The sequence below is a fragment of the Lepus europaeus genome, chromosome 18, assembly GCF_033115175.1.
Source record: "Lepus europaeus isolate LE1 chromosome 18, mLepTim1.pri, whole genome shotgun sequence".
NCBI classification, from domain to species: Eukaryota; Metazoa; Chordata; class Mammalia; order Lagomorpha; family Leporidae; genus Lepus; species Lepus europaeus.
In genome coordinates this window covers 20,540,807-20,568,211 of record NC_084844.1, presented here as the reverse complement: position 1 = coordinate 20,568,211, position 27,405 = coordinate 20,540,807, and the positions used below count along the sequence as shown (strand labels likewise).

The following is a 27,405-nucleotide window of genomic DNA, read 5'->3' as shown; positions in this document are numbered from 1 at the left end:
TAGACAGGACATGCTCTGATAGACTGCCAGAGAAACACAAGACAAGTGTGAGGTCGATCGATCGGCTGACTATATTGACAAGATACTGATTGGTTACATGTTGAAGAAAACATACAATACAAAATACAGAAAAAGTTGGTTCCATCCCCTCCCACTTCCCCCCTTACCCACCCACCCCCAAATACTTGTCATCGTGATTTGGTCGGAACCGGGCTCAGGGCCAGAGGTCAGGGTGACCGAGGGTGGAGGGGTCATGGGCAGTGGGCTCATGGCTGTCGCGGTAATGCTGTGGTGATGCTGCAGCTTCTCTCCCAGCGGGGCCTCAGGGGCAGGGAGGGGCTGCAGCCCGGTGACAGCGCTGAGGGAGGAGCTGCCTCTCCCTCCCCTAGCCCCAAGGCCTGCCCCACAGCCCCAGCCAAGCCAGCTCCACACAAGGGAAGGGCGCCGGGGCTCCTGTTGAGTCTGCTACTGGGCAGGAGGGAAAGGCAGGGGACCTGCTGCAACCCCCTCGGCCCCTCGGCCAAGGCTGGGGTCCAGGAGCACGTGGCCACTCCCAGCGGAGGACAGTGGGAGTCCAGCAGAGAGGGGAGGAAATGGGAAGAGCAGATCATATATATTAAAAAAGTGACTGAAGACTTAAAATTGAATTAGTATTTGTACAGAAAGGTGCAGGTGGAATAACTCACTCCGGCCTATGATCAAAGTTATATGGAGAAATCATGGCGGACCCTTCCCCCTGCCCCCCAGCGGTGGCCCGAGGCGTTAAGTGCGATTGGTTAGAGTGGATTCCAGTCGGGTCATCCAGGCGGAGGAGGCGGGGGCAGTGGGCGGGCAAGGGGGGCTCAGTTGCTGCAGCACTGGCTCCGGCTGGCTGGGTTGTTCTCCTGGAGGTCCACACCCCGGTTCCGGCCTGGAGCACCAGCTGCATTCTGGGGCTCATTCTTGGGAAGCTTCTTAGCTGTTTGAGAAAGAAGAGGGAAACACCTGGTGAGGGTACCCCAATCCCTGCTCCCAACCCCCTGCGGCCAGATCCAGCCTGTACCACCCATCGATGGAGACATACTGAGGGCTTCAACGTGCGAGGTGCACTCTGGTGTTCCGGGAAACTGAGGTAAAATAATTTGTCCGGGATGAGGGTTTGGACTGCTGTTGGTTCAGTCACCACTTGGGAGGCCTGCATCCCACACGGGAGTGCCTGGGTTCAAGTCCCAGCGCCACTGGCAATTTCAGCTTCTCGATGGATCAAGTACTGGGGCCCCTGCCACCCATGCAGGCGCCATGGATGAAGCTCCTGGCTTTGGCCCAGCCCAGCCCTGCTGCTGTGGGCTTTTGGGGAGGAAGCCAGAAGATGGGAGATTTCTTTCAAATAAGTACAATAAAATAAAATAATAAATAACTTGTCCAAGACCTCAGAAAAATAATACGTGGGAGAGTCAGGAGTTGAACCCAGGCAGGATGGCCCCAGGCCAAATGAGCTAAAAAAAATCCTAAGGCTTAAGAAACTTCTGGGACAAATTCTCCACAGATGAGAGCCACAATGAAGAAGAAAACGACTTTATCAAATGTTAAAAATGGTGCGGGATGCCCAGCTGTGTGCTCTCGGTGGGGGAGGGAGGCGGTGCCACTCACCTATCGCCATGAAAATTTCATTCACGTTCATTGCGGTCTTTGCTGATGTCTCCATGAACAGCAAACTGTTGTCATCTGCATACGCTTGTGCTTCCTGATTTAGATGAAGGTGAGAAAGAGAGTGGGAGGGAAATATTGGCAGCTGGCAAGGGCTGGGGCTCAGGATAAAAATCTCTGGGGGCTGGCACTGGGTGTAGTGGGTTAAGATGCTGCCCGCAGTGCCGCCATCCCATATGGGTGCCAGTTTGAGTCCCAGCTGCTCCACTTCCAATCCAGCTCCCTGCTAATGTGCCTGGGAAAGCAGCAGAAGATGGCCCAGATCCTTGGGCCGCTGTACCCACGTTGGAGACCAGAGTGAAGCTTTTGGCTCCTGGCTTTGGTGTGGCCCAGCCCTGGCCTTTACGGCCACCTGGGGAGTGAACCAGCAGATGGAACATCTCTTGACTGCTCTCTCTTTCTCTCTTTGCCTCTGATTCTCCTTCTCTGTAGCTCTTTTTTTTAAAAAAAATGAGAAATCTGCTATATATACTTTTTCATTTTCCGTAACTTTTTTCCCAGTATCTGTTATTATTTCAATTTGTTTTTTAAGGAATACAAATTTCATATGTACAACTTTAGGAATATAGTTATTCATCCCAGCATACCTGCCCTCCTGCTATATTTTTATCGTTGTTTCTCTACATATGCATTTAGATGCTTTTTTTTTTTTTTTTGACAGGCAGAGTGGACAGTGAGAGAGAGACAGAGAGAAAGGTCTTCCTTTTGCCGTTGGTTCACCCTCCAATGGCCGCCGCGGTAGGCGCACTGCGGCCGGCGCACTGCGGCCGGCACACCGCGCTAATCCGATGGCAGGAGCCAGGTGCTTGTCCTGGTCTCCCATGGGGTACGGGGCCCAAGCACTTGGGCCATCCTCCACTGCACTCCCGGGCCACAGCAGAGAGCTGGCCTGGAAGAGGGGCAACCGGGACAGGATCGGTGCCCCGACCGGGACTAGAACCCGGTGTGCCGGCGCCGCAAGGTGGAGGATTAGCCTAGTGAGCCGCGGCACCGGCGCTTTTTTTTTTTTTAAAGATTTTATTTATTATTTGAGAGGTATATTAGAGAGAGAGAGAGAGAAAAAGAGACAGAGAGATCTTCCATCCGCTGGTTCACTCCCCAGCTGGCCACAATGGCCGGAGCTGTAACGATCTGAAGTCAGGAGCCAGGAGCTTCTTCTGGGTCTCCCACGTGGGTGCAGGGGCCCAAATACTCAGGTCATCTTCTACGGCTTTCCCAGGCCATAGCAGAGAGCTGGATAGGAAGAGGAGCAGCCGGGACTAGAACCAGGGCCCTTATGGGATGCCAGCACTGCAGGCAGAGGCTTAGTCCACTAAGCCATAGTGCTGGCCCCCGTTGCTCTTTCAAGTAAATAAATAAATCTTTGGGGGCTGGTGCTGTGGCGTAGTGGGTAAAGCTGCCATCTGAAGTGCTGGCATCTCATGTGGGCACCAATTCAAGTCCTGGCTGCTCCACTTCTGATCCAGCTCCCTAACATGCCTGGGAAAGCAGAGGAAGATGACCCAAGTACTTGGGCCCCTGCACCCACGTGGGAAACTGGGAAGAAACTCGTGGCTCCTGGCTTCAGCCTGGCTGTTGTGGCCATGTCGGGAGTGAACCAACGAATGGAAGATCTCTTTGCCTTGGCCTCTCCTCTGTAACTCTTTCAAATAAACAACAAAAACAACAACAAAAAGGAAGGTCACTCTAAATAAGCAATTTAAAAAATTGCATTTGATGAACCTCCTTGCACTGTTTAAATTTTACTGCATGTGTGTTTATATGAAAATGTACTCCTGCGGTGGGTGTCTCGGCGCGGTAGGTTACGCCGCCACTTGTGCCGTTTCAAGTCCCGGCTATCCGATTCCCACTGGCTTCCTGTTAACGTGCCTGGGAAGGCAGCAGATGATGGCCCAAGAAGATGGGCCCCTGCCAGCCATGTGGGAGACCTGGATGGAGTGCCAGACTCCTGGCTTTGGCCTTGCCCAGCCCTGGCTGTTACACGCATTTGGGAAGTGAACCAGTTAATGGAGTATCCCTCACTCTCACTGTCACCCTGGCCTTTCAAACACAAACCTTTTAAAAAAAACCTTATTCTTTTTTTTAAAAAAAGTACTTTTCTGAAAAGTTTAATTTAGAAATCAGTTTATGAGACAAAATAAACAGACACTTCACCTACCGGTGCTCTCTCTCACACAAATACATACAGAAATGCCGAAAACCACTAACAGGAGAGCAGGGCACGGAGCGCTCCTTAGGCCCACGCCAAGGGAGGGAAGCTCCCTTCTGCCCCCCGTGGCCTCCCACAGCCCGGGCAGCTGGGCCCCCCGACCTGGAATTCCACGGCTCTCTTGCTGGCCAGGTCCGCCTTGTTGCCGGCGAGCGCGATGACGATGTTGGGGCTGGCCTGCCTCTGTAACTCCTTCACCCAGTTCTTGGCCCGTGCGAATGTGTCCTGAGGAGGCAGAGGCACAGGCGAGTCGGGCCAGCCCACGGATTTAAGATGTGGCTATGTAAAAACCACGTGGTGAGATGGCCCCAGACGCCAGGGGAAATCTGCCCACACCCCCTTCAGGTCAAGATGCCCGAAATCGGGGCTTTTCCAACCCAATTTCCGGGGCTTTGAGAAGATGAAGGGCAAGGGAGAAGGGGGACTATTTACTGTGTTGGTGATGTCATAGACCACGATGGCAGCCTGGGCCCCCCGGTAATACATGGGAGCGAGGCTGTGATACCGCTCCTGTCCCGCTGTGTCCCAAATCTCAAACTTCACCGTTGTGTCGTCCAAGCAGACTGTCTGTGTGAGGAAGGCCGCTGTAGGAGAGAAGGGTGTGTCAGAGGCAGGGAGGGGCTGCGAGCTACCCTGTGCTCCCACTCCTGCTTCCAGGCTCTGCCACTTAGAAGCCTGGCTTGGGGAAGGGCACGAGGAAGCCCCGCCCCAGCAGGCCCTGGGCAGCCTGGAGGTGGGGGTTTATATGGATATGTAGAGAGTGGCTGGCCTTTGCCCTAGGGGTAAGGAGGCCCACATCCCTCCCAAGTGGTGTCCAGGCACCCTTTCAGCTCTCAATCCCAGCTCCCTGCTAATGTCCACGCTGGGAGGCAAAAAGTGATGGCTCAAGTAGCTGGTTCCCTGTCTCCACGTGGGAGACCTGGATTGAGTTTTCAGCTCCTGGCTTCAGCAGGGTCCAGTCCATTTGGGGAGTAAATCAGCAAGTGGGAGGTCTCTCTCTGTATCTTTCAAACAAACCAAAAAGTTCATAGAAAAATGAAATCAAGGGGCCAGCATTATGATGTAGCAGGTTAAGCTGCCATCTGCAGGGTCTGCATCCCTTATGGGCACCAGTTTGAGTCCCAGCTGCTCTACTTCCCATCCAGCTTCCTGCTAATGCGCTTGGGAAAGCAGTAGAGGATGGCCCAAGTGCTTGGACCTCTGCACCCACGTGGGAGACCTGGAAGAAGTTCCTGGCTCCTGGCTTTGGCCTGGCCCAGCCCTGACCATTGCAGTGATTTGGGGAGTGAACCAACGGATAGAAAGTATCTCTCTCTCTCTCTCTGTCTCTCTATAACTCTTTCAAAAATACATACATTTTTAAAAAAGATTTATTTAATTATTTGAGAGGTAGAGTTACAGACAGAGAGAGGGAGAGACAGAGAGAGGTCTTCCATCTACTGGTTCACTCCCTAGATGGCTGCTGGGGCGATCTGAAGCCAGGAGCCAAAGGATTCTTCTGGGTCTTCCACGTGGGTACAGGAGTCCCAGCACTTGGGCCATCTTCTACTGCTTTCCCAAGCCATAGCAGAGAGCTGGGTCAGAAGAAGAGCAACTGGGACTTGGATCGCGCCCATGGGATGCTGGTGCCACAGGCAGAGACTTAGCCTTTTATGCCACAGCACTGGCCCAAACCTTTTTTTTTTTTTCTTTCTTTAATTTATATATTTATTTGAGAGGCAGAGTTACAGATAGAGAGGGGGAGAGACAGAGAGAAAGGCCTTCTGTCCACTGGTTCACTCCTCGAATGGCTGCAAAGGCTGGAGCTAGGCCAATCTGAAGCCAGGAGCCAGGATCTTCTTCTGGGTCTCCCACATGGGTACTGGGGTTCAAGCAATTGGGCCATCCTCCACTGCTTTCCCAGACCATCAGTAGAGAGCTGGATTGGAGAGGAGCAGCCGGAACTCAAACCAGCACCCATATGGGATGCCGGCATCATAGATGGAGGCTTAAACTACTGCACCACAGTGTCTGTCCCAATAAAAAAAAAAAAAATTTTTTTTTTTGACAGGCAGAGTGGACAGTAAGAGAGAGAGACAGAGAGAAAGGTCTTCCTTTTTGCCATTGGTTCACCCTCCAATGGCCGCCGTGGCTGGCGTGCTGTGGCCGGCGCACTGCGCTGATCCGAAGCCAGGACCCAGGTGCTTCTCCTGGTCTCCCATGGTGTGCAGGGCCCAAGCACTTGGGCCATCCTCCACTGCACTCCCGGGCCACAGCAAAGAGCTGGCCTGGAAGAGGAGCAACCGGGACAGAATCCGGCGCCCCGACAGGGACTAGAACCCGGGGTGCCGGCGCCGCAAGGCGGAGGATTAGTCTATTGAGCTGTGGCGCCAGCCAAAAAAATCTTAAAAAAAAAAAAAAAAAATTAAAAGCGTGAGTTTATTTTGGTCCAAAAAAAAATTGAAACTCATGCATGTTTTTTTCATAATTTGCATTTTCTACCTATTATGAAAAGAAATTTTGCACAAAATAAACTCACATTGATTCCATTAGCCATGAACTCTTGGAAGCACTGTGTATGTCTGTGGGCGGCTGCTGCACACTCTTCACGGACCCACGCAAGCAAGCGCAGGCGAAGGGAAATGCGCTTGGGCCATCTGGGGACCGCGTGTGAGGGCAGCAGCAGCGCCCTTCCCTCCCGCTCACGAGGACGGCCCAGCGGAGACCTGCTCCAGCCCAGGGGCGGCGCTGCCCTTTCAGTTTCCTGAGGACACTCATGTGCTCAGCTGGGCCGCTGCAGAGGGACACGCTGTCTTGTGTCCACGCTGGCTTCCCCAGAGCCCCTGCCCGCCCCAGGCCTCGCAGCCACCCCCACCAGCTCCCAGACCCACTCCTGTATGGCCACCCGCGGCTTGACCTGCACGGGGCCCGCAGGGCAGGGTGCAGACGCTTCATGGCAAGCATCCCAGGGCTGGAACAGACGGTCCCGCAGGGAGAAGGCGCTCCGCTCTCCTGGTCTGCCTCCCCTGCCTCGCGTGGCCTGGGCCACTTCACTTCCCCTCTGAGCGCCTGCCCCAGTGCTGAGGAGGCAGTGGGGAGACTGCTGACACCGTCCATTTCGCTCCCAGCTGCCTGGAAGGCCCCCCAACGGTCAAGAAGGGATGACTCAACGCCAGCCGGCCCGGGCCTCGCAAGCTTGGTACTGGCCACCGAGGAAGGCGCTGACTGAGACCCTTACTCACATCCTAAATGCTGACCAGGAGGGATCAAAAGCAGACTGAGTTCCAGAAAGAATAAGAGCGTCAGACACAGGAGCCCACAGCGCAGCTGTGACTCACCACGCCGGTGCCCGGCCAGGCACAGCAAATGCCTGCGACAGAAAGAAGTCCCAGGGGTCCAGAGCCGTGCCACGCAGACAGCATGGGCAGAAGCAGGCCGGGAAGCAGTTTGTGACTCCCAGCAGTGCTCATGGAAGATCCCGGCGTGCCACCCCCTGGGCAGAAGCCTCCACGCTCCTCAAGGCCAGGGCATTCTTTCGGCCTCCCTGAGGTCACCCCGACTCCCTGGTACCCACTCACCTCCAATTGTGCTCTCCTGGTACTCGTGAAACTGCCCCTTGACAAAGCGGAGGACCAGGCTGGACTTGCCCACCGCAGACTCCCCCAGCAGGACCAGCTTGAACTGACAGATCTTGTTCCCGGCGGCCGGTCCATTGGGTCGCGCTGCGCCTCCCCGACCCGCCATGGCCTGTCTCGTGTGCTGGGACCAGTGAGTGCAGGCTGGAGGCCAGAGTTATGCAAAGAGGCACTTGTGGGGAGGGGGCCTCCGGCTGCAAGGGAGAAAGGGAAGACATTGGCTCAATCCAGAGACCCACATGGGGAGCCCCGCTGAAGTCCCAGGTCTCTCCCTTCGCCTTCCCTGCTGACCTGGCTCGCTGCCTTCCCGCCCTGCGCCCCAGAAGTCAGAAGAACCCTCACTGGGCTGGACTCCACATATGCTTGCTCCACAGCCACAGAGGAGTAAGGAGGAAAGTGGTCTCCCACCTTTAGGTCCCTGACTTCCCCATCTCAAATAGCGTGAATTCACCTACAATAAACACACAGATACGGATGGGAGGTGCGCCAGCTGGCTGGATTACATCAACAGGCTCTTTGGGCTACCAAAAAAAAAAAAAAAAAAAAGCCCAGGAAGATACCAGGATTTAGGTCACCAAACAATGAACTTGTAGGCTGGTAGCTAGGACAAGCTGCCTCGGTGCAGAGAGAGAGGGGGCGGTGAGGTAGATGAGGGTACAGGGAGTCCCGTTAGAGAGTTCCTCGGATAAGGTGCTTGGCCAGCTTTGCCTGCTCTCAGAACCACGGCCTGGCCTGTGCCAGCTATTATTAGAGTGGCCATTTCTTGTCCTGCCACCCTCCGAAGGGTGGCTCCACCATCTTCACGTGAGATGGGGCTGTGTGCACCGGAATCAAATCCCTCTCTCGTCCTAAGCCTTTTCCTCATGGTGACAGGCCGGAGTCTCACACGCATTAAAAAACAAAGCACACACACACAAGCACATATCAAAGCCAGCGCTCTGCTAGCGGCTGGAACAGCTGCCAACTTTCCCTTTCAAACAGAGACCTCAGTTCCAGTCTCTTCTGGCAGAGGAAGGGGGTGACAGAGAGAGGGAATCGGGGGAGGGGAGGGGCACGCATTTAACCCACTGGTTAAGACAGGCCTAGGATGCCCGCACGTCCCCGGTCAGAGTGCCTGGGTTCAACCCTCAGCCCCGGTTCCTGACCCGAGTGCCGCTACCACGGACCCTGGGAAGCATCGGTGATGGCACAAGATGTTGGGCTCCTGCCTGCTCCCCTGTGGGAGAAGGGAGCTGAGTTCCTGGATCCCAGCTTCCGCCCCCTGGTCACTACAGGCATTTGGGGAGTTAACCAGTGGGTAAGAACTCTTTTTGTCGCTCTCTCTGCCTCTCAAATAAATCAAAAAGAATTTAAGTACAAGAGAAAATAATATGGAGAAAAACAGTTTTAAAAAAAGAAAATTACTGGGAGGTGGGGAAAGTCGGAGACAAACCCAGCCCTGGAGACCCGGACTCCAACCCTGAGCTGACGGCGCGGTCACTGTCTGAGGGAGGCCCCACCATTATGTCTACTTTGGAAGTGCAAAAAGCACCAAGGCGCCCATCTCCAGAAGCCTATAGCAGATTTACAGCAGAAGTCTCCGAGCAGGTAGAGAGGCTTTACCAAGAAGGACGCATCAGGCAGGCGTCAGGTCCTGCGCGGCGTGGGCGGCGTCTGCACTAGCTTTTATTCAACTGCCCTCTGCCCGAGTTGCCCTGTCCAGGAGGGGTCTGGCCCCGAGCACAGAGCACAGGGAGCTCGCTCCCTCCTGGACACTGGACGGGCTGTGCAGGAACAGAGGATGTCTGGGGGAAGTGGCGGCCTCTGCACATGCACGAAGCTGCCAGCAAAGGACTTGCTTTGTTCAACCTCAAATCGTTTTCCACATCCAAGTTCTCCCAGCAACTTGTTTAAAAGTGAGCTCCAGGAAGAATGATTCACTAACCAGGAACAGCGGTTTCCTTTCTGGATAGCAGCAAAGGAAAGGGGGTTTGCAGTGAGTGCCCCCTCTTCCCCAAAAGTACAAGGAAGGAAGCACGGGAGGGCGGGCCCTCAGTCAGTGACAAGAATCGCCTTCCCCGGCCCCCGCCCAGGGGGACACAAGGTGCTGCTGGACGCCTCCCTCACAATGGAACTCCAGTTAACGTTTACTGAGCGGCTGCACAGCCATTATCTCCGTTAAGCTTTAAAACAGACTCCTATTTTGCAAGTAAATAACATGGCACTCAGGGATTAAATGCCCTGGTCCAAGCCACCGGCATTTGGTTACAGAGTCTGGGTGCAAACCTGGGCTGCCCACCTGTTCACACTCACTGGTGCCACTCTCCCTCCTGTGGAAGAACAGTGCCGGCTGAGCCCACCCTCTGCTGGGTCTGGGCCTGCTGGGTGAATGGGAGTCTCTGTGGCAGCAGCTCTTCTAGCCTGCCAAGGTCTGGCTCTGGCAACAGCCCCAGGGATGCTGCCGTCTGGAGTACTCCCAACAGCAGGAGAAGCTGCCTGGGACCAGGCAAGGCGACAGCAACAGCAACAGCGGGGAAACCATAACTCTTGGTCATTACCCTGAGTCCTTGAGACACAGACCTCGGGTGGGGCACTCAGGGAGGAGGTACGGCCGGCCGAGAGGGGAGAGGCGAACAAAAAAACCAAGTCCCTGATTCCAGAAAACCAGAGCAGCTATGGAGCAACCAGCACCTGTTAAGTCGAGAAACACAGAGACAGCAAGTCTGAGTCTCGTCCCTCCCCAGCCACTGCGTTTCCAAACCCACGAGGGAGACGACCAACTCTTCGGCAGCTGCTCTCAAGCTTGTCTGCACATCAGAGGCACCCATCAGCCAGCCCCCGAGGTCCATGCTGGTCTGGAGCAGGCTCTGCAGGTGCCACCGAAGCACAGCCAGGGCTACCGTGGCTGCTGCACAGGCACGAGCTTCGGGCATCAAGGGACTGCCTCCCACCACCTGTGGGAGACGGCACAGAAGAATCTCAGTGTCCTCATCACTCACGCACGCACAGCACTGCAGGGTTAAAGACAGTGTCTGCCAAGTGTCTCGCGCATGTAAACAGCAAGTAATGCTACTGATGTGATCAATGTCAACACCTTCCTGAAGACTACCGGTGAACAGACCCGGCCTCCCCAACGGACCGACACAGGCTCTACCTGGCCTCAACTGGCTGGTCACGTGTTCTACCTCGTCACCCGGCCAGGCCTCCAGACACCTGGGCAGGCACACACAGCACTTTTTATGGCTGGCTGCCTCATGGTTTTCCTGGCCCCACTTAACAGTCACAAGGTCACTAAAGCCCGGAGGAAGCCAGTGTTGCATTAAGGGTACACAGAGACACGGGGATGTCTAGGGCAGGTGAGACCAGACTCGGGACCCCAGGAAGCTGCTGCCGTCTCCTCCTGAGACTGGAAGATACCCCTCTGCCAGGCGCTACAGGTGAAGTCACACTGAGCTATCCAAGCTCCTGGGGATACAAATCTTTCCTCCCGAACCAGTCACAAAAATAACCTGCTGCGTAGTCAAGTGTTGGGGATTATACCAAGAATGGCGTGGTAAAAGTCTTTTTTGAGTCTAAAATCGAATTCTGCTTGAGAGCTGACGTTATAAAGTGGCCTATGAGATACAGAACAGGCCAAAGCTTTTTTTTTTTTTTTTTTTTTTTTTTTTTTTTAAGCGAATAATGGCAGCAATAGAGCTTCAGGGCCACGAAAGAGACTCACCTTGTCCTGACCCACTTCCCCACCCCCCAGACCAGGACCCTGGTTTGCCAGAGGCCACTGAGGGCAGGCACCAGCACCTACCTCGTGCCTCCCCAGGGATAAGGGAGGGGACACAGGCCCTCGGGGTACCATATTCGGTGCCCATGCAAGTGCAGAGGCATCTAGGCTTCTCAACACCCTGGCCTAGTGCACGGGCAGCTCTGGAGCTCTTGGGGGTGCAGGGGGAAAGAGGAAGAAAAAGTGGCGCACTGCTCCTCCTTGCTCTGGGGCTTCCTGTGCTCTGGGCGCTGCAGCTCAGTGGCTCGCTAACTATCTTTCATCAGGGTATTTAGAAAATAGCTCTGACCGGCTGCGTTAGACTCTCCAGAGGTGGAGCCCCAAACTAAGCAGTTTTAAAACAAGTTCCCCAAGTGACAACAAGCAGCCGACCTAAGTACGAGAGCGACAGTTGGTACAGGAAGGAGGGAGGAAGGCGAGAGACAGAAAGGCAGGGATGGTGCAGGGGACGGGGCAGGTGGACGGGAGGGAGGAAGGCGAGTCTGGCATCAGCTCACTCCACAACTGAAGACTTCCAGACTCCAGGTGCTGCCCAGTGCTGCTCCTCCCCCAGCCCCTACGAGCAACGTTCACCTCTCTCCTCTAACCCATGAAGTCACCCACTTCATACTTTTTGTCCTTCCTGGTAAAGGGTGAGCAATTCCAGCTGATGGGTGTCTCTTGTGCTTCCTGTTTGCTTTAGAGACTTCCTCTAGCTAAGAGTCCTGGCACAGCCTGGATAGTGAGCTGATTAGGGAAACCAGACTGTGGACTGCAGGGTGGGTGGGGACTCCCTCACTCAAGGTTAGCCAAATGACCCCGCCCCAGCTCCCTGGAGTGGTTCTGGCCAGTGACTCCAGCTACACTCTGATCTGGAAAAAAGCATTCCTACTATTTAACACAGAGGCGGCCAGAGAAGGCAACAGCAGCAGTGACTTAAAGACAAGCAGGGACTCAGGAGGAGAGGTAATTAGGTTCAAAGGCCAAAGGGGAAGACAGTAAAAGAAAGCCACATGGAGCCAAGGTTCTGCAAACCTCGGATTAGCTGGGAAGATGATTGACCCATGGCTCAAGAACACAGCTCTGCCTCGAAGGGGAAACCCAGCGCCACCTGCACACAGGAACAGAGGAGGTGCTCAGAGCAGGACTGCCCAGGCCTCGAGCTGGCTGCAGACTGGAAGAAAGAAGAACGTGGGGCAAACGAGCCCCGAGCCACACAAGGTACCTGCACTTTCCCCAACATGTCTAGTACACGGGGGCCTGGGAGGCCGCGCCTGGCTCTGCTACTTACCAGCCATGTGACCTTGGCCAAGTCACACAGGTGATCATTATCAGCTTCAGTTCCTTATCTATACATGGTATTATCTAATACTAATTGCACAGGGCTGCTGGGAAGGTTAAATGGAACAAAGCAGAGTGGGTAGCCCAGCGTTAAGCTGAAGGTGAAGGTCCAAAAAATAGGACGTTCTGTTTACTCAGGCTGGTTAACCAGCTTTGACTGGTTGGCTGCCAGAACTTAAAAGGGTCTTCAGACAAAAATCCTGCTCTCACCGACCACAGAGAAGACAATGAAGCTGAGGTGAGGAGACCTGCACAGGGTCCCACAGCTAGGGGGTGACCAGAACCAAGTCCAGGACCCCTAACTCAAGCGAGGCTTCCTACCAGAGACTGAAAGGAAACCTGAGGACATTAACAGTGTCGCTGCAGTCGGTGCATAATGAGGACTGCAACCTTCCATGTATGTTCTCACAAAATATGGCTGTTGGCCGGCGCCGTGGCTCAACAGGCTAATCCTCCGCCTTGCGGCGCCGGCACACCGGGTTCTAGTCCCGGTTGGGGCACCGATCCTGTCCCGGTTGCCCCTCTTCCAGGCCAGCTCTCTGCTGTGGCCAGGGAGTGCAGTGGAGGATGGCCCAAGTGCTTGGGCCCTGCACCCCATGGGAGACCAGGAGAAGCACCTGGCTCCTGCCATCGGAACAGCGCGGTGCGCCGGCCGCAGCGCGCTACCGCGGCGGCCATTGGAGGGTGAACCAACGGCAAAAGGAAGACCTTTCTCTCTGTCTCTCTCTCTCACTGTCCACTCTGCCTGTCAAAAAAAAAAAAAAGAAAAAAAAAAAAAATATGGCTGTTGGCTAGGGGCGGACCAGTCGCGACCAACTGAAAGACATTGCTGGATGGATTCTGCATCTTGATGTGGGCAGTAGATACATGGATTATACTAAAGTAAAACTCCATCAGGTTGTACACTTGTGATCTGTAAACTCTGTACAAAGTATGTGTCAATAAGAAGGTAAAAAATGCTATAGGATAGAATTTTGCATATAATAATGAGAAATTAAAGCCAAAAAATGCCATGAAGCCAATCCAGCTCCCCAGTATATATTTCCTGCCTCGTTAGTATGAAAATTTCTGAATATTAATTCAGAATAATAATATTAAAGACAATCATAATCATGATGGCTGAATTGGAAGACCAAAAGAGAACAGAGAGACTCAAATGTTAAACACAAATATGGAGCAAGACAGTGGGGTCCCCATAAAAGCTGTGACTGCTGCGTATTCAAGATGTGTTTACTTTCTGGACTAATGTCACTTAAGGCCTCATGATACTAAACAGAGAAGTCTTTTCAGTGGGGAGAAAGAGGTGACAGTCCTGTGATGCTCTGTCCTCCCTACCAGTCCACAGAACACCTGCAGAGGGTGGGGGGAAGCAAAGAGCCGGGCATCCTCCCACGTGACCAGGTCCACGGGACTGCTGTACACAGGGCCTGGATCTCACTGGAGAGCCAGAGAGCAAGCTGGGCCCAGGAAGCCAGAAGCTAACAGCCCAGTTGAGATGTGTTGGGCTCTTTGCCCCACCAGTAGACAGGTGGCTTAGGGAGGTGGCAGCAGGAGAGCAAAGGGAAGGAAGTCATGCCAGAGGGGCACTCAGGGTGAGCTGGGTCCCCTACCCCTAGGACAGGGCCTTGAATCTATTCAACCAGTTCCCTTAAGCAAGGTTAGCTCCAGCACATTTCCCTTTGAATGATACAGCTTGTGGGGCTGAGCTGAGCGCCTAGACTTCCACCCCACACAGAGGCCCCAGTGGAGTCCATAAGAGCCTCTGTGAGCCCCCAACCCCTCCAATGCCTGCAGAAGAGGCCAGTGTGCAGAAGCCCCTGACTTACACCATGGACACACCTTACCAGGTTGTCCTGCTCCACACACTGCCTAGGCTGAACCTGAAGCCTTGCCAGGAGCCAGCCAGGCCAGAGCTCAGCCGGCTCCCACAGTGGCCCTTTTCTTTGCGTGGAAGGCCCATTGGGTCACTTTGGACAGCCCCCCAGCTTCCCAGGCACTGCCCCAGCAAGAACACCCAGAATCTTCTCCCTGTTCTCCACCTCAGCTACTTTCTCAGCTTCTGCCGAGAGATGGGTTCCCTGGAGAGGCCCAGGAAGCAGCAGAGTCAGCACTAACTTTCAGGTGAGGATGGAAACCTCCAAGCTCGGCTCAACCTCTTCCTGCACCCAAAGGGAGCAAGGCTCCACAGATCTGCTGGCACAGTGGGCCAGTGTGGTCCACCTGCACCGTCCACAGAAGGATCCCACAATCCATGGGCAGCTCCAGGATTTGCAGTCAGCAGCCCTGCAGCCCACAGAGCAGCCTGGAGTTTGCACAGTGGGGAGGTGACATAGGCTCACACACAGGCGACTGGCTGCAGCTCTCTTAGGCAAGGTGTGTCCTGCCTACTGATTCTGACAGGCAGCCGGGAACCAGGCCCTTCCACTGACAGCCCTGAGACAGTCTGGTGTGCAACTCAGCACACCTCAGTCAGGGAGGCTGCGGCAGATTCTCTGCCCCAAGTGCAAGCTCACCTGAAATCTGGCGCTTTTCATGGCCCAAATCTGCATACATGTCCAGGCACAGGGCATCAGGGGATGTGCTGGACGGCAGCTGTGTGGTGACTCACCCCCACCAGGGGCAAAGTACTTCCCTGGCCCCGCCCACCACCTGCTGCTGTCCTGGGATGGTGCAGATGTCATACGGGCGCCAGTCAGGATGGACTGGGATCTAAGCCACAGGGCTCCCCTCTACCCTGCATTTGTTTTGCTCATGCAGGTACTATTTAGTCAGGAAGTTACTGATGGGAACCTCATCAACGCACAGCTCGTCTTCCCTTCAGTCTTGGGCAGGGCTCTGCAGGGGCCCGGCGTACTGGGCCAGGACAGCTGCCGCTTGTGCTCCTGCCCCAGGCACAGGGCTCCATGAGCTTCTGCTGGGAGTCAGGGCCACCAGCAGCACCTGTTCACCCAGCTTCTCACTCCAGCAACTGACACTGTTCACAGACTCTTCCCGTCTTGACAAAAAACAAACAATAAAAGAAATCACTTTTAGGGGCTGGCGCTGTGGTGTAGTGGGTAGAGCTGCCTGCAAAGCTGGCATCCCATATGGGTGCTGGTTCAAGTCCTGGTTGCTCCACTTCTTATTCAGCTCTCTGCTGTGGCCTGGGAAAGCAGTGGAAGATGGCCCAAGTCCTTGGGCCTCTGCACCCACGCAGGAGAGCCAGAAGAAGCTCCTGGCTCCTGGCTCCGGATCAGCGCAGCTCCGGCCGTTGCGGCCAACTGGGGAGTGAACCAGCGGATGGAAGACCTTCTTTCTCTCTCTGTGTAACTCTGACTTTCAAATAAATAAATAAATCTTTAATTAAAAAAAAAAGAAAGAAATAATTTTTAAATGACTTTCGTTTCCAATCACTGCCCTCTCTGCTTTGCCCTTAGCTCCTGAACAGAACAGAGGTCGCGTCAGAGAGGAGAGCAGGGTTTAAAAAGAGAATCAGGTATCAGACACCAGCAAACCAAATTGCTCTTGTTCAGACACCACACACACACACTGTGGTCAGAGCCTGCCCAACCAACAAGAACAAGGTCAAAGTTCTCACTGTGAGATGCACAGGATGCTGGCCTGGACTCGAGCACACTTTAGACAGATTTTGTCCTTAACTGTTGCTCAACAAAAGGCAGAACAGTGCCAGGTGAAGACATCAAGCAATGAGCGGGTCTAAACGAGTTCAGTGAACGAACACGCTGCTACTTCCATGGCCCACGTTTTCCTCAGACTCTTGTAGGTGGCAAAGGTTGACTCCTGGGGGCTTAAGGGTTGAGCAGGAGAAAGCAAGAGGAACTAAGAGCACTGGTGCAGATGAAAAGGATCACATGACAAAGTTCCCGAAGGCTAGACTGTCAGCCTCCTCTGTTTGAACAGCACAGAAGATCAAGCCGGCACCCAGCAGGTGCACATAAATATGGTGGGCTGAGCGGGTGACACAGGGACAGCCTAGGTAGGCCTGGCAAGAGAATGGGGGCAGCTGAGGGCTAAAATACACATCCACCAGCCAGCCAGACTGGATCCCCATCAGAGCCACACCCAGCTTCTCAGGAGCACAGCGCTCCAGGGAGACTTCAGATCAAGTCTTGGAGCCACCGCTTACCAGGGTTGTGTGTCACTGAACCCATGGAAAATAGGTTTCCATACATGGAAAATGAGTACTACTACTACCCATCTCCCAGGGCTGCTCGGAAGACATGGTAGGCAAGAATCTTAGCAACAGGCACACCCGGCAATGTTCAGGGGCCCCTGGAATTCTGTGTGAAGACAGCAGACCCCTCAATGCGCATGTGCAGACACCACTCACACATCCCTGTATCCCTCCTCCCTCCTGGACTTCCAAAGCCCCTCACAGGACCTCTCTGGCCATTTTCACAGAAGGGCTGGTGTCTCAAGGTCCTGTCAATGCCCCTATCCTGACTCCCCTGGAGATCAGCTCCTGAAGCCCTAAGAACAGAGGCGGGGTCACCGCTGTCCAAGAGGGCAGCATCAAGTGGAAGCTCCCATCTAGACAAACCGCAGCTCCTTAAAGAAAGCAAGTTCCTCAACACAGAGCATCTTAAAGCCCAAAAGTCTTTCCTTCCATCTCAAAGCCTCTTTCAGGAAAGGGAATAAGTAGTTCAGTTGCAGACAGGGGGAGGGAACAGCAATGGGACAGCTGACAAAGAAACCAGAGTTCCTTTTAAAAATGAGGCTTAAAGAAGATGCCAAGATCTTGGACCCTTGCACCCACGTGGGAGACCTAGAAGAAGCTCCTGGCTCCGGATTGGTGCAGCTCTGGCCATTGTGGCCATCTGGGGAGTGAACCAGCAGATGGAAGACCTCTCTCTCTCTCTCTCTGCCTCTGCCTCTCTGTAACTCTTTCCAATAAATAAACAAAATCTTAAAAACAAAACAAAAGAAAACAAAACAACCAGGCTTAAAATGCTAGAGGTTTGGAAACTGGCATGGTTAATCACTGTGGCCGTCTGATGACTAGGAGAGCAGCCCGGGTTAGGGAAGCCACCCACGGCCTCTTCCACCCCGGAAGCTTCTGACAGACACCTGAAAGGGCCACACATGGAGCTATGAGTAAGAGGCTCTGCTAAGATCCAGAGCTCGTGCTTCCAGCAGCGCTCACGTTACACACCTGCACGGGATGACAGTACCACGGAAGGATTGCAGCTGCTCAACGATTCGGGATCGGAGCCCAGCTGACAGCCTCCCAGGGCCTGCCCACATCCTCCTACACGGGAGGGCCTTTTCTGAATGGCACCAAAAGATGCTGGCTTGACCCCGTGAGGTTTCACATGGCATGTCAGACCCAGAATGCAGGAAGGTGTGGCTGCGCAACTTAGCCCCTGCATACCACACCTTCCCAGCTGGTTAGCAAACACCCAAGAAAGCACCAGAGCTGACCACTTCTTGGGTCACTTGCAGTGTTAGGCAGGGGGAAGAAGTACGAGGAACAGGGGAGCAACAGTCTGCTGTGGGGGTCAGCTCCCGGACCAGAGCCCACCCCCACAGGGTGGGTCTCAGCTGCTTCTCCGCCTTAGCCCGCTCCGGAGACCCCAGTGACCGCACCAGTCACAAGAGGCAACTGGAACCCATCCACAGACCCCCGCAGAAACATACTTGAGAGAAAATGCTGCTAGGAAGGGGGAGCCTTGCAGAGACAGCTGATTCTAGGACAGAGGAAGAAAGATACAAGGTGGGTCTGATGCAGCTTGTAGCATCGGCCGGTAAGGAAGCACGCAAAAAAAAAAAAAAAAAAAAAGTCATCAGAAAAGCCTTCAATGAGAGGCTCAACGGGAGTGGGAAGAGCAGCCAACTGAAGTGGGGACAGTGTGAGCAATAAATAGTCACGCAGCCTTAACTAAATGTCCATGCGTCCACAGGGGCAGAAATAATGGTAAAAATAAAAACATGGGGAAGAAGGGACAAATCCCTTGTACAGAATACCTGAACAGTTCATGTGGAAACTCGGCCCTCTGGAGGGGCACATAACTCCCCACTCCTTATGTGTGGGCTGCACGCACAACTTCCTTCCAGGCAGTAAAAAGGGGGTAGGGTGGAGAATAAGTTCACTGTGAAGCAGGCTGATGCCCATCACTTTGGCCCCGAGATCAGCACTGACACTGACGGTGTTAACTCACGTTGACTGCAGGTACCCTGGAGATGATGTGACAAACAGGGCACGTCCCTCTGCAGTCTTCCCCCAACCCTCGCAAAAACATCAGATGAACCCCAGCTGCTGGACATTCTACCTGTATTATGTCAAACTGCCAAGGTCACTGATTCTGAAGCCAGTGAGACAAACTGTCAGCCGAGAGGAAGCCTAAGGACAGGTGACAGCTAAACTCAACATGGCTCCTGGGTGGGCCCCTGGGACAGAAGTCACTGGGTAAAATCCAGGCCAATCTGGACAAAGCCCAGGGCTTACTGTACAACACTGCCGAGATGTCAGTGACTGGGAGACGAGGGCGGGGCTTCAGCAAACTCTGAACTACCTTCAGCGCGCTTCTGAACTCCTGAGAAAGGAAATATGCTTTCAAAATAAATAAATACAGGTAGCCATTGTAGGGCTGCTGCTTGGGATGCTCGCGTCCCATACTGGAATTCCTTTTTTTTTTTTTAAGGCTATGGAGTCTTAAAAAAAAAAGAAAGGTGGGGGTGGGGGACAGGCAGAACTGTGGTATAGTGGGTATAGCTGCCGCCTGCAGTACTAGGATCCCATGTGGGAGCCAGTTCGAGTCCTGGCTGTTCCATTTCCAATCCAGCTCCTTCCTAACACGCCTGGGAAAGCAGTAGAGAATGGCCCTAGTCCTTGGGCCCCTGCACCCACGTAGGAGACCTGGATGATGCTCCAGGCTCCTGACCATTGGAAGAGAGAGAGAGGTAGACCTCTCTCTCTGCCTCTCCCTTTCTCTAATTCTTTCAAATAAGTAAATAAATATTTTTTTAAATGAAGATATAATTCTTTATTTGAAAGAGTTATATAGAGAAAAGGAGAGATAAGAGAGAGAGAGAGATCTTTCATCTGCTGTTTCACTCCCCAAACGCCCACAACAGCCAGGGTTGCACCAAGAGCTTCTTCCAGATCTCCCATGTGGGTAGCAGGGCCCCAACCACTTGTGTTATCTTTCACTGCTTCCCCAGGCCATTAGCAGGGAGCTGATCAGAGGTGGAGCAGCTGAAACACAAACTGGTGCCCATATGGGATGCTGGCATCGCAGGTGGCAGCTTACCCTGCTCTGCCACAACACTGGCTCCCATAATAAAATTTTTTATTCCAGTCCCAACTACTCCACGCTTCTGATTCAGCTTCCTGCTAACGCACTTGGTGGGAAGGCAGTGGAGAACGGCTCAAGTACTTGGGTTCCTGCCACCCACATGGGAGACCTGGATAGAATTCTTGTTTCTTGGGTTTGAACTGGCCTAGCCCTGGCTGTGTGGGTATTTGGGGAGTAAACCAGAGGATGGGAAATCTCTGTCTCTCTGCTTTCAAATAAATAAATAAATCTTTTAAAAATATAACTAAATAAAAAGAAGCAGCCCATCTCATGACTCACTACCGCAAGCCTGTGTTCTTGAAGAGGAGTTTACGGGACCTGGACTGGGCTGAAGGGTGTGTGGGAGAGGGGTTGGCAGCAGCCAGACCAGCAATCTCAAGGTGAATACAGGACAGTACCAAATTAACTTCTGCAAGCACAGAGGTTAAGCCACATCTGTGCTCTACACAGGAAGGGCCGCTCTCACTACTCACTGGTCTAAACAGCAGCTACTGCCCCTTTCTCAAGACCAGCTTCACCCTCCAGAGCGAGCCCCACGCAGGCATGCACCTGCACCAGTTATATTCACCTCAACTGATTTCCCAAGAACTGGCCCGGGGTCGGCAGTGCCTTGACACATACAACTGCAGAGGCACAGTATACTGTCTGGAGAAGAGAGACCCACCCTGCAGAAGGGGGGGGTCACAGGGCCCTGGGTAGCCAAGGCCATGCCCGCCTCTTCCTAGGAACTCTTCACTGGGAGTGGAAACCTGGAAAGCCTTCCCTTCTGGAAAGGTGGTTTGTGACCTGTAGCCCACTTAGCGACACTGTAGCCATCACTCCAGTGACCTGGGTTCTCCCATCTCTCTGACCAACCTCAGATACAGCTCAAGCTTGGGAATCCCAGCTTTACCATGTCCAAGCTACCTGCGCTTAGGAAGGGTGTGTTAAAGGAAGTGGGCAGGCATTTGCTTCAAGTGAATAGGTTTGAATGTCTGCCCCTTTCACTAACCACCTCAGTGGGGGCCTACAATGCTGAGTGCCAGGCTTAGGTACCAGACACAGGACACACAGAGATAAGAGAGGACACGATGGCCCCTAAAGGGCTCATAGAGCAGAGAAGGCAGACAAGGAACAATGCAGTGGCACTGAGAAGGCTCACAGAGAGGCCCTCCGCCTTCTTGGGACAGGGAGAAGCATCGCACAGGAAGTAACATTCAAGCTGAGCTTTGGGAGGACAGTAGGGAGACACGGTGTCCAGGAAGATGAGGTGGATGAAGGCAAAGGCAACACTTATGTTCAGCCCTGAGAGGAGACAAGGGCAGGCAGTACTGCACAATGATACAAGCCCAGACTTTCTTTTCATTTAAAAAAAAAAAGAAGAAAAATAGATTTATCTACTTATTTGAAAGGCAGAGTTAGAGGAGAAGGCGAGACAGAGATAGAGAGAGAGAGAGATTGATTTCCCTCCACTGGTTCACTCCCCAAATGGCCGCAATGGCCAGGGTGGGCCAGGTCAATGCCCAGGAGCCAGGAGCTTCATCAGGGTTTCCCATGTGGTACAGGAGCCTCAGAATTTAAGCTATCTTCCACTGTTTTCCCAGGCATATCAGCATGTAGCTGGATGGGAAGTGGAGCAGCCGGGACACAAACTAGCGCCCATATGGGATGTCCGTATCGCAGGCAGCAGCTTAACTCACTATGCCACAACGCCAGCCCCCAGACTTTCAACTCTAAGCCCTGCTCTGCTACTAATCCCATGGTTTCCCACTATAACATGGGGATGAGACACAGGACCGATCTCCTGGAGTTGTATGATTGAATGAATGTGCAAAGGGTTCAGAAGAGGGCTTGGCACACGATGAGCAATGCTCAAAAGTTCAGCTTGGAGCAGGTTTGGCCTAGCAGTTAAGACAGCGGTTAGGATGCCTGCATCTCACACTGGAGCACCTGGGTTGACTCTCAGATCCAGATCCCGACTCCAGCTTCCTGCTGATGCAGTGCCTGGAAGCAGTAATGGCTCAAATAGTTGCATTCCCACCACCCAACTAAAAGACCCAAATTGAGTTCCTGGCTCCCAGCTTCAGCCTGGTTCAACCCAGGCCATAACAAGCATTTTAGGGAGTGCGCCAGTAGATCAGTGCTCGCTCGTACTCTCTCTCTGCTGTCTCTCTGCCTCTCAAATAATCAAAAAATAAAGAAAGGGGCTGGTATGGTGCAGAAGTGGTTTTTTTTTTTTTTTGACAGGCAGAGTGGATAGTGAGAGAGAGAGAGAGAGAGAGAGAGAGAGAGAAAGGTCTTCCTTTTTGCCGTTGGTTCACCCTCCAATGACCGCTGCGGCCGGCGCATCTCGCTGATCCGAAGCCAGGAGCCAGGTGCTTCTCCTGGTCTCCCATGTGGGTGCAGGGCCCAAGGACTTGGGCCATCCTCCACTGCCTTCCCGGGCCACAGCAGAGAGCTGGCCTGGAAGAGGGGCAACTGGGACAGAATCCAGTGCCCCAACTGGGACTAGAACCCGGTGTGCCGGCGCCATAAGGCAGAGGATTAGCCTGTTAAGCCACGACGCCAGCCGCAGAAGTTTAAGACACTACTTGCTTTTTATTAATTAATTTATTTTTTTATTTTTTGACAGGCAGAGTAGACAGTGAGAGAGAGAAAGACAGAGAGAAAGGTCTTCCTTTGCCGTTGGTTCACCCTCCAATGGCCGCCATGGCCAGCGTGCTGCGGCCGGCACACCGCGCTGATCCGAAGGCAGGAGCCAGGTGCTTCTCCTGATCTCCCAGGCGGGTGCAGGGCCCAAGCACTTGGGCCATCCTCCACTGCACTCCCGGGCCACAGCAGAGAGCTGGCCTGGAAGAGGGGCAACCGGGATAGAATCTGGCACCCCGACCGGGACTAGAACCTGGTGTGCCGGCGCCACAAGGTGGAGGATTAGCCTATTGAGCCGCGGCGCCGGCTAAGACACTACTTGTGATGCCTGCATCTGTGATAGGGTACCAGTCTGTGTTCCGGCTACTTGCTTCAAATCCACCGCCTGCTGATGTACCTGGGAAGGCACCAGAGGCTTGGGCCCCTGCCACCCATGTGGGAAACCCAGATGAAGTCCCTGGTTCCTGGTCTTGGCTTGGCCCAGACCTGGCTGTTGTAGTCATTTGGGAACTGAACCAAAGATGGTAGATCCTTCTCTCTTTCTGTCATTCTGTCTTTTGAATAAATAAATAAATCTTTAAATAAATGAAGTGGGGCTGGTGTTGTGTGAGAGTAGGTTAACTGCCACTTGTGATACCAGCATCCTGTATCAGAGCACTCGTTTAAGTCCTGGCTGTTCCACTTCCTGGTCAGCTCCCTGCTAACGTACCTGGGAAAGCAGTGGAGGATGGCCCAAGTGTTTGGGCCCATACCACCCATGTAGGAGACCCTGAGGGAGGTCCTGGCCCCTAGCTTTGGCATGGCCCAGCCCCAGGTATTGTGGCATTTGGAAAGTTAACCGGTGAATGGAAGGTCTGTCTCTATCTCTTCCTCTCTCTAGCTCTGCCTTTCAAGTAAAATAAATAAATCTTTAATAATAACAAAACTAACTAAATAAAATTTTGCTGGTATTTGTATTACTGTTCCTATATACAGGAGATGGGCCTATTTACTTTGAAAATTAACCTTATTTTACCAGACTATTAATGAAGAGGACTCCTTAAAAAATATCCCAATTTGGTGCCAGTGCTGTGGTGCAGCTGGTTAAGCCACTGTCTGTAGAGCCAGCATTCTTTATGGATGCCAGTTCGAGTCCTGGCTGCTCTACTTCCTGTCCAGCTCCCTGCTAACACTCCTGGGAAAGCAGTGGAAGATGGCCCAAGTGCTTGGGCCCCTGTATCCATGTGGGGGACCCAGAAGAAGCTCCTGGCTCCTGGCTTCAGCCTGGCCCAGCCCTGGCAGTTGCAGCCATTTGGGAAGTGAACCACTGGATGGAAGATTCTCTCTGTCTCTCCCTCTCTCTGTAACTCTGACTTTCAAATAAATCAATCAATCCTTAAAGAAAAATAATTCCAACTCTTCTCCGCCAAGGTTATCAAAAACACCGTTACCCAGATGTTACCTGGATGTGGGATGTTGTGGTCTATGAAAACCCTACCTGAAGCAGTGCTCCTCAAACAGCCCCCCAAACATACCCCTGACTCAAGGCAGGGCAAAGGATATGGAAAGCCCTGCGAATCTGGGACTCCAACCCAAAACAGCCTGCTGCAACCAAAATATTGTCTGCAAGTTTCCCGTTTTAGCTTAACTTCACACAAACTGTGTGTTCCAGTCCACACCAGAGCCAGGGCTGTTTTCCTCTGGAAAGCTGATGAGTGAGTAAGACAGAAGTGCCTAGAAGACGCAAAGACTCCTTTATCCTTTAGTCCGCGGCCCTGGGAGTCCTCAGCACGTGACCCCACGGAGGCCACAGTCCTGGCGGAGAAGTGGTTTCAGTCTTCACATTCTATTCTGTAAAATGGGGCTTCCGCACCAATTTGGTCCAATTAGCTACGCAGCGAGACAGCAGGTGAAGCACCCAGCAAAGTAGCAGGCACCACGGCAGATACCTGGGACGAAGTCAACTCCTAGGGACGAATGACGAGGCTCCTTCAAAACACTGACACCCACCTGAGGTAATCGCTGCTTGCTGAGAGCCTGCTCTGAGCTTGACCTTGTTTCCAATTATGCTAGATACGCAGTGTCCCCAACGCACTGGACGCAGAGGCTCAGCGAGGCTAGGCAACTGGCCCAAGGTCGCACCACTGGTAGTGGGGGAGCCCAGATGTCCAGATAACGGAGAACCTGCTGACTCCAAAGCCCTAGTGCCCCCCATCCCACCACACTGCCTCTGTGTGTGCTGGGCAGGGGTTACAGGAAGAAGCCTCTTCTAAGAAGCACTTGCTTGGTAGGGCTGAACTTGAACTCCTGACCTCGCTGTTTCTAGTAAATTCAAGTGAAGGCGCGTCACCTCGGGCAGCACTGCAGGGCAGTCAGAGGCCCTCCCGCCCTCACTGGGGCCCAGGAGGCCCCTGAGCCCAGTCGCTTTCACTTTCACTTTCCAACCATCAGCCTGGCAGGTTCCCAGGAAACTGACGGCAGTCAGATGTCAGTGAACTTGGGCCCTGCAGAGCACCAACTCCTGTCAGGGTCCCTGCGGGCAGAGCACAGGGGGCCAAGGAGGAGGCCAAGAGGCCGGGGTGAAGATGGGGGAAGAGATGGGAAGCAGAGCAGCGCCAGGGACAAGGACGGTGCAGGGGCTCAGGGCCTGCATTGTGCCGCTGATGCTCACCCTACCTGTTCATTCATTTAAGGTCAGTCACTAGGGAAGGCGAGGTCACATCTGAGCCCAGATCCCTAGCTCAGCTCCATCACCTCCTAACAGCGTGGTCTCCAACGTGGGAATGCAAATCTCACTACCTCCCAAGGAACGTGTGCGGGACGTGTGTGAAAAGAATTTTGCAACTCTGCAATGACCTAGAGCAATTAGTAGTTACCGTCACCCTATAGTATAACGGCAGAAAAAAGGCCAGCTCGCTGTGACAGGCACAGGGAAGGAGGGAACATGTTAGGGAGGAGGGGCTTCTGCCCCACAGAGCCCTCCCTCTGCCAGGCAGGGTTCGCCCTGTTACGATGCTTTAATTTCTGGAGGCCAGAAGTGGCTACACAGCCACCTGGAGCTGTCAGCCTTCCCCACCGTTCTGAACAGGGAGCTGCTCCTCCCGAAGCCGGCTTCCGAGTCAGAGCTGCAACGCAAAGAAGAACCCCTTGGACGGACGGCCGCTCGGCCTCATCCCTGCACTGCTGAAGTGCTCCGCCAGCCATGGCCCACCCCGTCAGGACCAGCGACCCTGCCCTCAGCCCCACAGCCCCACCAGGTCAGACGAGGAGGGAGGACAAAGTCTCCAAAGAGCCCACACGGGCTCAGGGCTCGTGATCCAGCTGTTGAGCCCAATAAGGAAGTTTTTCCTTGTTGTCCAATAAAAAGTGAAACAAGTGCATTCAAGACCGAGCTCAAAAGACTGTAGGAACCACACACTAGCACCTGCCCAGAAGTAGCAAAAAAGATCTCAAAGCAAAAACACCTCAACACTGGGAAGTAGGAAGTAGCAGCCAAGGGCAGTGAAGGCGGCCCAGGAACACCAGGAGCTCCAGAGACTCCGGGGCAGCGTGTGGCTCTCCTCCCTTCCTCCCCTGCAGATAGCAAGGGTCAGTCCTGGCCTCCGGCAAGCTGCTCCTCATTAAGGTACAGTCTCTGGCCTGTACTTTGGCCACGTACCAGAACCCTCTAGCCTGGTCTGAGACAGCAGCCATTTCACACACCCAGTTCCTAAACAACAGAGTTGGATCCTATGGCAAAACAGCCGGGGGGGGGGGGGGGACCAGCCCTTTCTAGCAGATTTGGGAACTCCTCTTGCTACAGAAATTAGCTAAGAGCCCAGGACTGCCTCTGTGCCCTGGACTCAGTGGTCTGTAGTAAGTCCAAGCCCCGGGGACTGAGGCGAGGCCCCGGTGAGGGGTGGACCTGTTGCTGGGGCGGCGGATGGGTGTGTGTGTCGGAGCAGCAAAGAAACGGTCCTTCAAGCCCCAGCTCCTCACTTCTCTGGGCTTATTCTCTCCTCTACAGCCCGGCGGAGGCAGCTTGGGGAACCGCTCACGTGCTCTGGGAGGACAGGGCTGAGCCTGGAGCCGAGGGGGAGGAGTAGGGGAGCGAGAAGATAATGAATGGGCAGAGCCACCCTGACCTAACATTGAGCAAACCTCAGCTGAATTCTTCAGAGGCAGGAAGGGAGATACGCTCAAGAGGACAGGGCTGGGGGACAGCGGGGACAAAACAAGAAGGCTGCTCGTCCCCAAGGAGTGCCCCGCGCCCCAGACTCCGCTGAGGTCCTGCCTGGCTCTCTGGCTGGAGGAGAGAGAACGAGTCGGGAGTTGTGGGAGCACACACACTTCTATGCGCGTGCAGTCGCCTCTCCCAGACCACCCTCCCCCTAAGGAAATCGAGACAAGACTTCTCTAGGGCTGGTGGGGACAACTGCTTCTGTGGGACCGGGGCGGGGGGGAACGGCGACAGACAGCCCTCCCCGCCACCTCTACGGGAGAAGAGGGGCAGGTTCCTGCACACCTGGCAACGACCGGCCGATTCTGGGAGCAGGCAGAGCGGAACTCAGGGTCCCTCTCCGCCGCAACTGGACTGGACAGGCCAGAGGCGAGCCGCAGGGGTTTCCCCAAGGTTCACAAAGGGCAGGTAAGCCGAGGAAAGAAGGGATCTTCCTGTGGCCTGACGCCCGCGGAGCGCCTTAAGAAGGGGCTACGGGTCGGGGGAGGGGTCAGTATCCCCCTAAGATAGGGCTGGGCAGAAGGAAGGGCTGCCCCGCAAAGGCAACTGGGCTGGAGAGACACTGGATCCCGGGACAGGCACACTCACAGCGGCTCCGGGGTCGGCGGCGTTACTCGGGGCCGGGGCTCGGACAGGTTTCGCTCCTCTCCCCCCGGCGGTGTCCCAGGCTCCGGCCTCCACTTCCGCCTTTCAGCCGC

At 54.1% G+C, this 27,405-nt stretch overlaps 1 protein-coding gene across 1 annotated transcript; it reads right to left on the bottom strand.

The window, feature by feature from the left end:
- Window positions 1-57: 57 nt before the first annotated feature.
- RAB5C (RAB5C, member RAS oncogene family) lies at window positions 58-27,405 on the bottom strand. The gene is made up of 6 exons (XM_062216714.1): window positions 27,296-27,405; window positions 7,453-7,703; window positions 4,328-4,479; window positions 3,998-4,120; window positions 1,630-1,723; window positions 58-958 (listed from the first exon to the last, which is right to left on the bottom strand). The coding sequence occupies exons 2-6, from the start codon at window positions 7,616-7,618 to the stop codon at window positions 843-845; spliced, it is 651 nt and encodes a 216-aa protein (XP_062072698.1). The 5' UTR covers window positions 7,619-7,703; window positions 27,296-27,405; the 3' UTR covers window positions 58-842.

Bases quoted from the DNA above. Each gene is read 5' to 3' on its own strand.
- RAB5C (XM_062216714.1), bottom strand. From the start codon at position 7,618: ATGGCGGGTCGGGGAGGCGCAGCGCGACCCAATGGACCGGCCGCCGGG. The intron at 4,480-7,452 runs GTGAGTGGGTAC...TCTCTCCTACAG, and splicing joins CCAGGAGAGCACAATTGGAG to CGGCCTTCCTCACACAGACA. The intron at 1,724-3,997 runs GTCGGGGGGCCC...CATCTAAATCAG, and splicing joins AGAGAGCCGTGGAATTCCAG to GAAGCACAAGCGTATGCAGA.